The sequence below is a fragment of the Caretta caretta genome, chromosome 1 (genome assembly GCF_965140235.1).
Source record: "Caretta caretta isolate rCarCar2 chromosome 1, rCarCar1.hap1, whole genome shotgun sequence".
In the NCBI taxonomy this organism is placed as follows: domain Eukaryota; kingdom Metazoa; phylum Chordata; order Testudines; family Cheloniidae; genus Caretta; species Caretta caretta.
The window spans coordinates 252382738-252397678 of record NC_134206.1 but is presented as its reverse complement, the minus strand read 5'-3'; the positions used below and the strand labels follow the sequence as shown (position 1 = coordinate 252397678).

The 14941-nt window shown below is 39.4% G+C and overlaps 1 protein-coding gene across 2 annotated transcripts in view; it reads left to right on the top strand.

The window, feature by feature from the left end:
- The window catches only part of NUP37 (nucleoporin 37), a 30641-nt gene that overhangs the window by 10992 nt on the left and 4708 nt on the right, over window positions 1–14941 (top strand). For both annotated transcript variants that reach the window (XM_048831382.2, XM_048831401.2), the window contains exons 5-7: window positions 1751–1845; window positions 10938–11028; window positions 14588–14769. In XM_048831382.2, coding sequence (XP_048687339.1) covers window positions 1751–1845; window positions 10938–11028; window positions 14588–14769 — 368 coding nt within the window. The remainder of the gene's footprint in view (window positions 1–1750; window positions 1846–10937; window positions 11029–14587; window positions 14770–14941) is intronic.

Sequence of the window (14941 nt, the reverse complement as noted above, 5' to 3'; positions counted from 1 at the left end):
TGCTTTAGAAACTTGTCTTGTCTTGTGAAAATTTTATCTACAGTCATTTTTTTGTAATGCCGAAGTGACTTAGGCTCCAAAGTCCCTTTTCAAAAGTGACTTAAGCAGTTTGGGCTTCTGAAAATTCTAGCTTACATCTTGGTGTGTAATAGCATTCTAGTTCCTACACTTATTGTGTAATTGACTGTACTGATTAGCGTATACAAATGTTCAATTGAAATTCAAGAAAAATTTGCTAGGAAAATCAACACTGCTGAGATCCACGTTTATTTTTTTCTCATCAGCATTTTCATTTGTGGTGTATTAACCTGTCAGTTATATATTTTTTTTTTAAATATATTATGCATTTTTGCTTTATTGTATTGTACCTTAATCAGGTTTCAGCTCATCTTCCTTATATATGATAATTGATTTCTTCTGTGCGTTTAAACGGACAATGGAAAAAAGCCATAATTCAATCAGCAAAGAACCAAAATGACACTGTGTGTTTGGAATGTAAACACATGTGCACATGAAGTTGTACGCACCATCCAGCGGTGCTGTAGCATGTGTATACACTCTTGTCCCTAGAGCCAGCACTTTCAGAGGAGGAGAGGCTGCAGGTATCATTGTCTTTACGCTTGTGCCACTCGTGATCCACTCCTGTAAGCAAAGAATAATACGGAATATTGTGTCCAAGTTGCTGACAATGCCATCCAAGGGAATCTTATCTGTTTGCTCTGAAAATTTTTTTTTAAAAGGCGAGAGCTTCTGTAATACACAACACAGTCCTAAAACATGTTATAGATGCTCAGAACTCAGACCAGCCTCATGTTAGGCTGATTTTTTTTTTTTTTTTAACTTGATACCCCAGTTTCCTAATGTCACTTGACTGAAAACTACCTGTTGCAGATACCTGGGTGTCAAAATTTACAGTGAATGTATGGAGGACTTTGATTCAACATAGCACACATTTTACACAACAAGGGACTTTGTAGAGATACACAAAACATGCAAAAGCAGTTAAAGAATGTGATTAGTCTGACTGTAACCACTAAGCCATTTTTGTTTTTTAATAGTAAACCTTATTTGCATTTGGCACTTTCAGAAAGATTTCACAGACTATAGTCTGACGTTACTGTCTTAGAGGAAAACCTTGTTTGATCTAATTATCAGCAAAGAACTGAAAGCAGGCACTTGTTAAATTTTCAAACAAGCACCTTTGGTCTTTCTCCCATGCTGCCCCACACACTTGGTAGGAGCTCCCTGTAAACATCTGCTAAGTGACTTCATTATCCTTCTTCATGCTCCTCCTTAAAACTCTCTTTTGCAATGATGCCCATAAAAAAGTAACTTAGAACTGTTAGACTGCTGGTGTGTAAGACCACTGTCTACCACGCTGACCAATACTTACTCTTTTCCTTGTACTCCCCTGTCCGTGTAGATGTGTTGTATTTTGTCTTATAATTAGACTAGAAACCCTTCGGGGGCAAACAATATCTTTCTGTTCTGTGTTTATAGAGCACCTAGCACAGTGGGGTTCTGGACTGTGACTGGAGCTTGTAGGCACTATGGTAATACAAATAATTAATAATGGCATAAGTTTCTACTCCTAAATGTAGAACCCCAACTTCATTTTAAATGTGTATGCTTTTCCTGTAGCAATTCCCGAATACATTGTAGAAGCTTCTGGAATGCTCAAATATTGCTGTTTATCAGAATTATTATTTTTATGACTTCAGTATGAAAATATTTTTGTTCTCATTGACAGATCTTTGATGGCCACTCAGATTACATTAATGATCTGGTATTTGCCCCTAAAGAAGGTCAGGATATTGCAAGTGTGAGTGATGATCACACATGCAGGTATGTATTCTCTTCACGGTGCGATTGAAATCCTGGACTGCCTTGGATGGCTCCAATGAGGAGAAAAGCTATCCCTTGCTAGCGCCTCCTAGAGGCTTAGGTAGAGAGCCAAGCGTCTATCCTACTGTACCAGAGTCTGGCACAGCATTGCAGATGTAACAGCCAGAGATACTCTTCCTCTGTCCCCTGCAATGTGGCAGGCAGACATCGGGACTGCTGAGCAGCTGCAGCAAGGAAGGGACAGTAGCTACTCAGAATTCCTTGTGAGCTGCAGAGGAAGGTGGCAGGTTTATGAGGAGGTGGTGCCTTTACCTTCTCCCTTGAGTGGCAGGGCTGACTCAAACACTTACATTTAAAAATCACAGGGGAAGACTCAGGAAACATATTTAATTAAAAATCAAATCTGGTTAGAGCGTCAAGGGCCATAAGTGACCCCAAAACCACAGGTTGATGCCTCTGCGCTAATGGTTCAGTGATAAAATATTCCAAAGAGATGGGGAAGACGTCAGAACAGAGGTGATTTGTGTCGTTTTAAGATGATTGTGTTTTTTAGTTACTGATATAACTATCACACTTAAATAGATCAGTAGCCAAATAACATCCAAAATAATCCCTACCCCTGATTTCTCCATTTAAAAGACTGGGAGTGAGGTTCCACCTGCACAGCCAGAAACAAATAAAATTAAAGTTAGATCTGATATGTGATGTGCATACTCTGGAACAGATCATCATTGCTCCAGTAACTTAAACTAAACTACATTGATTTACACCAGCTGAGGATTTGGCCGTTAGAACCCATGGTAAAAAGTTCAGACAAAATCAAAGACAGATGCACGCACGCACACACCACCCCCACCACCCCACTTTACCAAATGTTCAGTGGAACTTATATTGTTAAAATCAGCCATATTGGAAAAGCATTACTCTTTTAAATGACAAAGTAAGACACTTGTAGGGTTTATAAACCTAGAATGGGAGTTGTAAACTTAAGAGGGGGGAGCCACGTTATTCCTAATTGTTTTTTGTTAAACATGACCATTTAAACTTCTAGGCAATCCTTTTCTAAAGGAATTATTTTTTAAATGTCTCTCACTTTTATGCACAATAGCTGGACTTTCTAATTTATCATTTTGGATGAGATTTTGGTCTGTCTTTTAGGGAAAAAAAACTGAAGAGAAGATTTAATAAATACAGTTCAAAGGCTATGAGCACCTTACCTCTGTGAGAAAGGAAGACATTTTCATACAGTGGGCTACACGATGTTAAATTAATTCCCACTGAAAATTCAGAGGTATTACCTTGGTCAGTACAAAGGTCCTGTATTTTTTTCAAAACATACGACAAAAGTCTTTTAAAAATGATACTTTTAAGAGCTACTAAGGAGCATTCCCTTTTCAATCCATGTCCTTGGTTTCTTCATTACAATAGACTAGTACGAAGTGTTTCTCCGGCAAAGAGTTGTTTAAATATTTCCATTAAATACAGCATATTTAAGGATGAAAGAAAGAATTGTTTAAATTGTAGTAATCCACTTGATACCAAAAGAATAAAAGATAAGATTTTTTTAATGAAAGTATAACACCACCGAAATTTGAACTCAATAGCTGTGAAAAATAAGGCAGCCACTTTCCCCACTGTAGACGGTAAAGTCTGGCTAACAGCCGTGGGAAGAAATGGGATGTATTTGGCCACCTGAGAGTTCTCATATTTTTTCTATTCAAGGGATAGAAACGTGGAGAATGACAATAACATTTTCATTTAAAAATTGAATATAGAGCTATAGTCCAAAAATCAAAAGAGATTGCAATCTGCAGGTCTTACAAAGGCCTTGTAAAAATTCATAGAAATCTTACTTAATTTGTTGTATAATTTGCCTCTTCAACAAAAATGTGAACACGTCTATTAGTTGCTCTAGGAATAGGGCATCTGTTGAAATGGTTACGCTATGCAATACTAGAGCAATTAGTACAAGAATACAAAAGGATAAAGTTTCCAGTGTTTGGGGATATTGCTAGATTTCTTACTGTTAGGTTTGCTATAGATACGAACAGTGCTCTTATTCCAACTTACCTGTAGTTAATACAGTAATTCTCAATATACAGCTTTCTGGACTTCATAGAAGTTTCTCTAGGTTTTTCCTATTTTCATCTCTACAACAGTGGATTTAATGCAGTTTTAAAGGCACAAAGTAATATTATTACAATATGAGAAATATTAATTCTGTGGAGATATAGAAATATTTTAGACACTAAAACTTTGTGCTATAATGCTGTCAGAAATATGGGATGGGCCTGATCAGTTCTTGGATGAAGACCTCCAGTAAAAATCTAGATGCTGCTTTGGTAATTCATTAGGTGGTATGTTCCTTGTGAGTCCGGGTTGAATAAGTCCTGCAGTTCAACAATTCCCAAACTGTAGCACTTGCTAAGAGTCCATGATGTAGGCACCCCCTTATTTCCAAATACAAAATTGAAATGAGAATTAATACATAGATTTTTTTCATGAAAGCAGTTCCAGTAATGGTGTGTGGAGTCATGAATAAAAGGAGAAGTCCATTTCTGTGTTTAAAATATGGTCCACACTATTAAAAATGTTGAAAATTTCTGTTCTAATACAGCATTAGGAGGCAATATTCTGCTGGAGGTGCCATCTTTCAGTGAAACTGTCAAAGCTGATCGACCATGGCCATTAAAGATCCTAATCTGCCTACGTGCAGAGTCAACTGATTTATTTTTTTTAACTTCCTCTCCTAAACAACTGTATGTTACACTTGATTCATTTCATTCCAGAGGTAGCTACATTTCTGTGGTGGATGAAATGATCCCTGACAATAGTTTGTATATCAGCTTAAAGGGATGCTGTTGATTTTTAAAATCTCACTTGTGTACGTTCTTTTGTAACCTATAATGTAGGTAAATAGGAGATCTTGGAGTTTGCAGGGAGCTATTTTTCTGGATTTTTCAGTTTTACTTTGTGCATTTGGCAGCACAGTTTTCCCTGTATAATATGTCAAGCAATTTCCCATGTACTTTAGGTGAGTCTTTTTTTCACAGAAGAGGAGAGAAAATAATTTTTTAAAAAAATTGAAAATGTAATGGCAAAGTTACAACAATTAATGGAGGGCCAATAGAGGCAGGTGTCATACCGGAAACAAATGTTAATCATAATTATTACATTAACCAAACTTTAAAAATCATTTCAGTGGTAAACCATGTAAATTAATGTGGAATATTTTAGAACAAGTAAAAGCAAAGTAATTATGCACAACATTTTTTTAAATTTTTTAATATCTCTTCGAAGAATACTCAAGCTTGGGCATTGATACACTTCCAGCTGAGAGCCCCATACTGTTGTTCTAATAGAAAATAAAACTGCAGAATTTGATTTTGGATGTTATCTCACTGCTTGACCAGAGTTTGTTTTCACGCTCTATCAGTGCTTCTCAACCTATTTACCATTGTGGGCTGCATATGTGGTTCATGATATGTTATGTGGGCCGCATCCAATACTACCTATATAACCCTGAGGTTGTCACATGTGCCGCAGCTGCATGCTGATTTGGGCCTCAGGTTGAGTACCAAGCTGAAATTCAAGTATGTCAAAGGGTTCTGAATTCACTGCTTAGCACCAATTTGCTGGGAAAGGATTCCCTTCTTAGAAGGGTTGCAGTTGGTCAGTGATGCTGTCATGTGTTAGGATTGGCTGTCATCATCCAAGGCTGGGGTCAGAGACACAACCTTCCTACTCCAGCACACACAGCAGCACCCACCTACCCACCCTTATTTTTTATATCATGGCAAAAGATATATATGTAGCAGGCTCGTTCCCCCTGTTTTTGTATGTATATGGTGTTGCTTTGTTGCTATATCTCAGATAATTTCTCACTTCCATTCATTTTGGACTATTCATGCCAAGATGCAGGCTGTTTCATTGAAATGGACTCTAGGATTTTATGTTGGTCATAATCAGGTTCAATCTTTTTTTCTTTTTGTTTCATGTGACCACAAATTTTGCTAGTGCATCCTGGCAGCAAGGGTTAGATTAGCTTCTTGAATGGAGATATGTGGGAGAAGGATTGACATCAGGAAGGTGTGTTCTATTGTTAGAGATTGGATTTGCTGGAATGCCAAAATGTAGTGCAATGTTCAATGGTTTCCCAATGCAGTAGCTTGCCCAACACCACAAATCTTGGTACATCTGTGTGGTCTTTGAACAGTTAGTTTGCTCGGTATTATAAAAACCAAAATGAAAGAAAGCCAGTGATGGCTCCAATCTGCTGTTTCTTTCCCTGGTCCTTCACTTTTGTTAAAACCATTGCCAGGACATGTTGTTCCTGGGTGTCATTTTGTTAATTCAATAAACATTGCAGACTCTTGGCCATAGTGTACGCAAAATTTCTGCCTGTCCTCATTTGTTCCTGCCTCCTGCAATGTTGAATATCTTTGTCACCACTCTTATTTAGTCTTTATAGCACATGTTCAAAATTATTCCTTTTTTTTGGGGCCAGAATTAAAAAATGAGCAGATTTTTATTGTACTCTGTATTATTTTATCCTTACCCTATTTATTCTGGCAGAACACCACCTCCAGTATCTGGAATGCATTGATACCTCTTTTTTATAATGCTACCAAAACATTTCTTCTTTAAGGACTGAGACTTTTCAAATCCAAGGCTTGTTGAGCTCATTCACCAAGATAGCTGTTATGCATTGTAATGGATTACAATGGAGAAGGAATTGGAATAAGATTAAAGATTGTGACATAATGAAAATATTTCCTGATTTTTGGATTCCATAGTCTTCTACTCTGCCCATTTTTTGTTGTTGTTGTATGCATCCTAATATGTCCCCCAGATGTGATTCTGTTTAGCTTCTATTGCACTGCTATTTGTGGTCATTATGCAAGTTTAAACCTGTCTCCTATGTACAGTATCTGATAATCCTGGAAAAGTAAAAGCAGTTTCCGAAACAAATCTTTGGAACTTAGTTGAATAAGCTTTAATTATGAAGTTATTCAGAAAGAAACATTTCAGGTTAATTTTGTGCTATTAATGTAATACTAAGTAACTGGGGGGGGTTTAATGAAATGTGAAGAGTTTCCTGTGTGACATTGTTATGATTTATTCTGAGGATCATGAAGTGGTAGTGAGAACTTTTATTCTAGACTGTAAATTCCTTAAAAATGAAATCACCACATTTAATCTGTTTGAAAACTACCTCATGGACTTTTTTCTAAGGTCACTCACTGGCAGAAACAAAGTTCAATTTCTCAGTATGAACATCTTTCAAAAACACTTTATTTAAAAGTTTTGAGGGATTTTTTTAGTTCACATTAGGAAGGAAGTACGTTAATATCTAAGAGTGGTAGCCGTGTTAGTCTGTATCAGCAAAAAGAACGAGGAGTACTTGTGGCACCTTAGAGACTAAAATTTATTTGGGCATAAGCTTTCGTGGGCTAAAACCCACTTCATTGGATGCATGCAGTGGAAAATACAGTAGGGAGATATAGATAGATAGATAGACAGTGTGACAGGGTCGAGCCAGATGGCTACAGGAGAGTAATAGAAGGCAGATATATTAGCCCCAGGCTAAGTATGTCCCTTTTCCTTGGGTAAGGTAACAGGGAAGGTTCCAGAACAATCAGGAACCTTCTGGAGACAATTAAGACAGGCTGATTGGCTGCAGGTGTTCTAATCAAGAAGCTTCTAGAATCAATTAAGGAAGGCTAATCAGGGCACCTGGGTTTTTAAAAAAAAAAGGAGCTCACTTCAGTTTGTGGTGTGCGTGTGAGGAGCTGAGAGCAAGAGGCACTAGGAGGTGAGAGTGAGAACACGGACTGTTGGAGGACTGAGGTGTACAAGCATTATCAGACACCAGGAGGAAGGTCCTATGGTGAGGATAAAGAAGGTGTTGGGAGGAGGCCATGGGGAAGTAGCCCAGGGAGTTGTGGCTGTCACACAGCTGTTCCAGGAGGCACTTTAGACAGCTGCATTCCACAGGGCCCTGAGCTGGAACCCGGAGTAGAGGGCTGGCCCGGGTTCCCCCCAAATCCTCCCAACTCCTGGTCAGACACAGGAGAAGTTGACCTGGACTGTGGGTTCAGAAAAACGGCCACGCTGAGGGCTGCCATGAAGCTCCAAGGCAAGCAAATCCACCAATAAGCGCAAGACCCACCAAGGTAAAGCAGGAACTTTGTCACAATAGATATATACACACACACACACACACAGAGAGAACATGAAAAAATGGGTGTTGCCTTACCAACTCTAATGAGACTAATCAATTTAAGGTGGGCTATTAGCAGCAGGAGAAAATAAAACTTTTGTAGTGATAATCAGGATGGCCCATTTCAAACCGTTGACAAGAAGGTGTGAGTAAAAGTAGGGGGAAAAATTAGCCTGGGGAAATAGTTTTTACTTTGTTTAATGACCCTCCCAGTCTTTATTCAAGCCGAATTAAATGGTGTCCAGTTTGCAAATTAATTCCAGTTCTCATTGGAGTCTGTTTTTGAAGTTTTTTTGTTGAAGAATTGCCACTTTTAGGTCTGTAATTGAGTGACCAGGGAGGTTGAAGTGTTCTCCACCTGGTTTTTGAATGTTATAATTCTTGACGTCTGATTTGTGTCCATTTATTCTTTTGCATAAAGACTGTCCGGTTTGGCCAGTGTACATGGCAGAGGGGCATTGCTGGCACATGATGGTAGATTGGTAGATCACATTGGTAGATGTGCAGGTGAACAAGCCTCTGATAGTGTGGCTGATGTGATTAGGTCCTATAATGCTGTCCCTTGAATAGATATGTGGACAGACTTGGCAATGGGCTTTGTTGCAAGGATAGGTTCCTGGGTTAGTGTTTTTGTTGTGTGGAACCTATCCTTGCAACATAGCCCGTTGCCAACTCTGTCCACATATCTAGGACCTAATCACATCAGCCACACCATCAGAGGCTTGTATTTTAAGAATTACATCCTTGCAAAAGATTTTCTTCACAGAGTAATGATTAAGTTATTTTAAAGATTAAAAAGGTATGCAGTGCAGTTGTAGCCAGGTCAGTCCCAGGATATTAGAGTGACAAGGTGGGTGAGGGTAATATCTTTTATTGGACCAACTTCTGTTGGTGAGAGAGGCAAGCTTTCAAGCCAAATAGAGCTCATCATCAGCTCTGGGAAAGATACTCTAAGCATCACAGCTAAATGCAAGATCTGGCCACAGCACTCTTACTGAAGGAATATCTGGACTCATAGAAACCAGGAAAATGATAAAAGACAAAAACACCCTATCACCTGTAGGTGAACACTTTTCACAAGCAATCATTCTATATCTGACCTACTCTCTACCTTGAATGGTCCCTTAGAATATGTGCTAAGATTCAAGTGGATCCCCCACACACACACCCCAGTGTAGACCAGCGCTAAGTGAGATAGTCTCTATTGTTATGCAGAAAAGAAATGGGCAGAAGAGATGGCCATATTGTTCTCCCATAGGACTCATGGAAGATAACGTGCCTAATCCTACCATTTCAACACAGAATAAACCAGATACAAGCACAGCACTTTGCTGTTTACAGAGTAGAGGAGAGAGCATAAATTTGTCTCCACACCTAATAACCTCATTCACAGCTGGGAAGAAGACAAGATGGCATGCTCCCTTAGCCAAAATGATTCACCATCCTCAGTTATATTGGTAATTCTCTCCCACACAGTAAATACACATGAAAAGTGTTGATTTGACTTGGAATATCTACAAGGCACAATTTCTGGCAGTGGAAGAAAGTACTGTACATTTCTAAATTACCTAATCAAGCAGATATTCCATTTTTTAAAACACTTGTTAGTTTTTTAAATAAAGACACCGATCCCTCAGGATTGGAAACTCTATGATTTCTACAGGGAAAACAAATATTTGGTCTGCTGTGGTTTGGCATAGGAAGCTAACATTGTTCACTAAATGTGTTTACTTTACTTCGTATCTATTTTGTCTAGATTTGTGATGTATTATTTGAGAGTGTGTTGAAATCTCTTACATTTAAAATATTAAGCACCCTGGAAGTCAGTGAAAGTTCCCCTAGAATAAACAATAAAAGTGTGTAACCACTCAACTCTAAAGTCTATATAGAGTATTTTATTTAAAACCTTATGAACTGCCATATTTCTATAGCTTTATGCATATGTAAAGAATATACATATCCACACAGTACGAACTTACCGTTTTAATGAGTATAGTTTACAATGTGATGTCACGCCCATATAATTGAACTATTTATTTTGAAGAAAAAGAGGGCAGGAGCTTTAGCTATCACCCTGTATTGTGAAAGCATCATCCATGTTTCGTATACAGTAGAACTTCAGAGTTACGAACACCTCGGGAATGGAGGTTGTTCGTAACTCTGAAATGTTCATAACTCTGAACAAAACATTGTGGTTGTTCTTTCAAAAGTTTACAACTGAACATTGACTTAATACAGCATTGAAACTTTACTATGCAGAAGGAAAATGCTGCTTTCCCTTTATTTTTTAGTAGTTTATGTTTAACAGAGTAATGTACTGTATTTGCTTTTGTGGGGAGGGGGTATCTGCTGCTGCCTGACTGCGTAATTTCGGTTCCAAATGGGGTGTGTGGTTGACTGGTCAGTTCGTAACTCTGAGGTTCTACTGTATAGCATTATAGGTTTATTTCACAGAGTGGCTCCCAAATTATGGTTCGGGGTGGGTGAGGGTCAAGTGGGCCACTGATGATGAGAGAACACTTCTTTGTTTCCATCCCCTAGTTAATTATGGCGGGAGAATGCTTGAATATAGGAAGAGAAATTAATAATGTACTACCTTAGTGTATCCTAAAAATTACATTCAGACATTTGGGTTTGACCCATTGAAGTACTCCGCACTCACAACTCCCTTCAACTTGAGTAAGATTTGTAGGTGTTTGACACCTCTCAGTATCAGGCCTTCTGTTAGATACTTTTGTGCTCAAAAGATGGAGTACAGATACCAGATCTCATCTGCTTCTGGCTACCTCTCTGTCAGCAGGCTAAGGCTGGAAATTAATGTTTTTACAAACAGCAGTAAATACTTTTTTTTTTTTTCCTTTTTTATTAGGGTTTGGGACTTGGAAGGAAATCAAAAGGCATATTTTGTTCTACGTTCCCCTGGAATGAGTGTGTGCTGGCATCCTGAGGAGGCTTTTAAGGTTGTACTTCGCAGCTTATTTTTCTTAAATCAGTATGTAAATGTGTGTCGCTTTTCTAAACTATAGAATTTTGAAGCTATAGTATGATGAGTTTGCTGTAGAAGCACATTCTGTATTATTCTTCATTATCAGCAGAGTCTATAATTTGACTGGTTCTTCTTCAAGTAGTGTCCCTGTGGGTGCTCCACTGTAAGAGTGTCTGTGTCCCTGCGATGCTGATCAGAGAACTTTGGTAGCAGTCTCCGTCTGGACCAGTGGAAGCTTCCTGAAAGTGGGGGGCCACCAGCACCCAAACTGTGGCCCTGCCCCCTTATGCCACCCCTTCTTCCTGAGGCCCTGCCCTCATGCTGCCCCTTCTCTCCAAGGCCCTGCCCTTGCGCTGCCCCTTTTCCCTGAGGCTCCGTCCCATGCTCGTTCTTCTCCACCCCCCCACCCCTTGCTTGCCCTTACAACTGATAAAAAGTGATGGGGCTGTGGCCCCCAGCCCTCTCTGTTCCAGCACCTCTGGTATCAGTTCAGCCCGCGCATGCACTCCTCCATGCCTACCACGAGGCTAGCTAGCGTGCACACCTGATCCCCCCTCAGTTCCTTCTCAGCAGCTGCTGACTAGAGATGGCACTATAGCTGTCCATTCCTGGATTGTTAACTCGCTTAGAATTGCTAATTGTAGCTTCTTTTAAAGCCTCTTTTTCTTTATTTGCTTCATTTACATTTTATTTTGGCCATTGCCTTTAAAAAAAAGAAGAAGAAAAGAAGAGGACTTTGTCTTCTGCTAACCACTGTTGGGAGGTCCTCGCTGGACAAGAGTATGCCTGGCTCCCCAGGCTTCAAAAATTGCCTCAGTTCTAAGGAATCTATCCCAGTGTCTGACGGACACTTGCAGTGCGTTCGCTGCCTGGGAGAGAAACACATTCCACAGAAATGTGGCTTGTGTCAACAACTGAAGCCCAGATTCAGGAAAGACAGAGAACTGAGGCTCAAATTCCTACTCATGGAGTCAGCCCTTCAACCTCTGGAGTCCCAGCAGGAGCCCTTACAGCAATCCTCTACTTTGAAGGGAAGTGAGCCCAGGGAGATGCCTGCGAGCTACTCACATAAAGCCTCTAAGAAAGGGGGATAATCTACTGATACTTTCTGTAGTTGTTGTCCCTTTTGTGTTAGCCTAGATAAATAGCCTGGGATTTTAATTAATTTTGATTTCTCAGCACACCTTCCACATTCTCTTCCACATTTGGGGAGAGGTTCAGATCTCCTATCTGAGGTCTCTCTTTAATGGAGCACAAAATCCACGGAAGTGGCTGTCATATCATTCCATTCTCCATTGGAAGGTTTCTGAGTATTTGCTCATGCTGCAACTTCCAGATTTATCATTCCCAAATGTCAGAGAAAGAATGCCAACTTGGGATTTGAACTTAGTTCTTAATTCTCTTATGAAACTTCCGTTTGAGCAACTAGCTACTTGTTTGCTTTTAAAACTTTCCATGGAAACTATCTTTCTAGTGGCAGTTACCTCTGCTCAAAGAGTGTGTGAATTAGGGGCTTTGATGGCTGACCTGCCTTATACTGTCTTTGAGGTAAAGGTATACCTCAGACCACATCAATGATCCTACCAAAGTCGTTTCTGACTTCCATATCAATTAGACTGTTCATCAGCTAGTTTTCCACCTTAAACCCCATCAGAATGAGCTGCCCTTCATGCTCTTGACATTAGGAGAGTGCTAGTATAGTGGATGGTACTAAATCTTTTAGAGTCTCTCTGAGACTAACTGTGTCTGTCACAGAGCTAGCAGAATGACAGTGTTCACCCCGAAATTTTCTGGTGGGTTTCTAGCTGCATCCTATCCTGTTATGGAGCTTCTAATGTGCCGTGTCCATCTAAGGTCAGCGCTAACTCTATCAGATCTCAGTCTACATCTGTTCCCCTATTAAAAGATGTTCCTGTAGTGGAAAGCTGCTATGTGAGTCTTCGTTCACACCGTCTTGACACACTATGCCTTAGTGCATACCTGTAGACCAGATGCTGCCTTCAGTTCTGCAATCAGTTCTTGGCCAGATTCTGAAGTTCCCACCTCCTTTGGGGGGTACTGCTCGAGAGTCACCTGAAGTGGAGCACCCATAGGGGCACTACTCAAAGAAGGAGAGATTACCTACCCTCGTGCACTAAATGGAATTCTTTGAGATGTGTCGCCCCTATGGATGCTCCACTACCCACCCTTCCTTCCCCTTTGCTTCGGAGTCTCATCTTTATGGGGCTTTTGCAGTAGAGAAGGAACTGTGTGCAGGTCATCCACCACAGCCCTGTAATCCCTTTGTATGGGCCACAAGAGTTGCTAGAGCACATGTGTGAACCAAACGAGCACTACTGTTGAAAATCTTCAATCAAAGACGCATGCGTGGAACACCCACAGAGGTGTACATCTTGAAGAACTCCAGTTACTATACAAGGTAAGTAACGTCCGCTTCTGAGCTCTGATAACAACATTTCTCTTATGTCCAGCCTCAGTTCCCACATAGAATGACTTTGGTATTCCCTGATCATTATGAAGCAGATCACACCGTATAATTCAAATCACTGTATCGGTGTTATTTATAGGGCAGTTGATTAATCGCAGGTAACTCATGCGATTAACTCAAAAAAATTAATTGCGATTAAAAAATTGTGTTCCATTGCATTGTTAAATAATAGAATACCAATTGAAATTTATTCAATATTTTTGGATGTTTTTCTACATTTTCAAATATATTGATTTTAATTACAACACAGAATACAAAGTGTACAGTGCTCACTTTATATGATTTTTTTATTATAAATATTTTCACTGTAAAAATGATACACAAAGGAAATAGTATTTTTCAGTTCACCTCATACAAGTTCTGTAGTGCAATCTCTTTATCATGAAGTGCAACTTACATATATAGATTTTTTTTTTTTGGTTACATAACTGCATTCAAAAACAAAACAATGTAAAACTTTAGAGCCTACAAGTCCATTCAGTCCTACTTCTTGTTCAGCCAATCAGAAAGACAAACAAGTTTGTTACTTTACGGGAGATAATGCTGCCCTCTTCTTATTTATAATGTCACCTGAAAGTCAGAACAGGTGTTTGCATGGCATTTTTGTAGCTGGCATTGCAAGGTATTTACATGCCAGATATGCTAAACATTTGTATGCCCCTTCATGCTTCGGCTACCATTCCACATGATTAAACCATTGTTGTGCATACATGGAAAAGCCTATCATGTGTAGCATGTCAACTGGCAGATGTCCGTTAGTTACATTAACGGACATTTACATTTTCTCCAAAACCTACCCATCTCATAGAAAATTAAATACCAGCGGCTGGGTTGTCATTTTGTTTTAATTGTTGCCAGAGTGTTAACATACATGACCACTTTTCACCCCAAAAAACCTAGGTGTCACACCTTCCATTCCTGTTAATGCTTTGTTGCAGGAACACTTGGTTTGCTGTGCAGTAATAAAGATTTAAATTATGGCCAATTACAAAGAATACAGTTTACAAAAGTTTGAGTAAAATCCATCTGTTGCTTTCTTTTGCAGTTGATGGTAGCAGAGAAGAATGGAACAGTACGATTCTACGATCTCATTACCCAGCAGGCCATTCTGTCTCTCCAGTGTGAACAAATGCCATTGATGTCTGCACATTGGTGTTTAAGAAACACCCTTAAAATTGGAGCAGTTGCTGGAAACGATTGGTTAATCTGGGATATTACTCGCTCCAGGTATTGTTGTCAAACTGGGGAAGACTTCCCACACCATCTCTTTCATTTGCATGATTAGGGATGATATTTTTGATAATGTTTTACTTAGCTAAGTAGAACTTCATTATAGATATAGCCAGTGCTTAAGGCCCCAGTTTGGTGAAGCTTTTAAGCACGTGCTTAGCTAAATGGA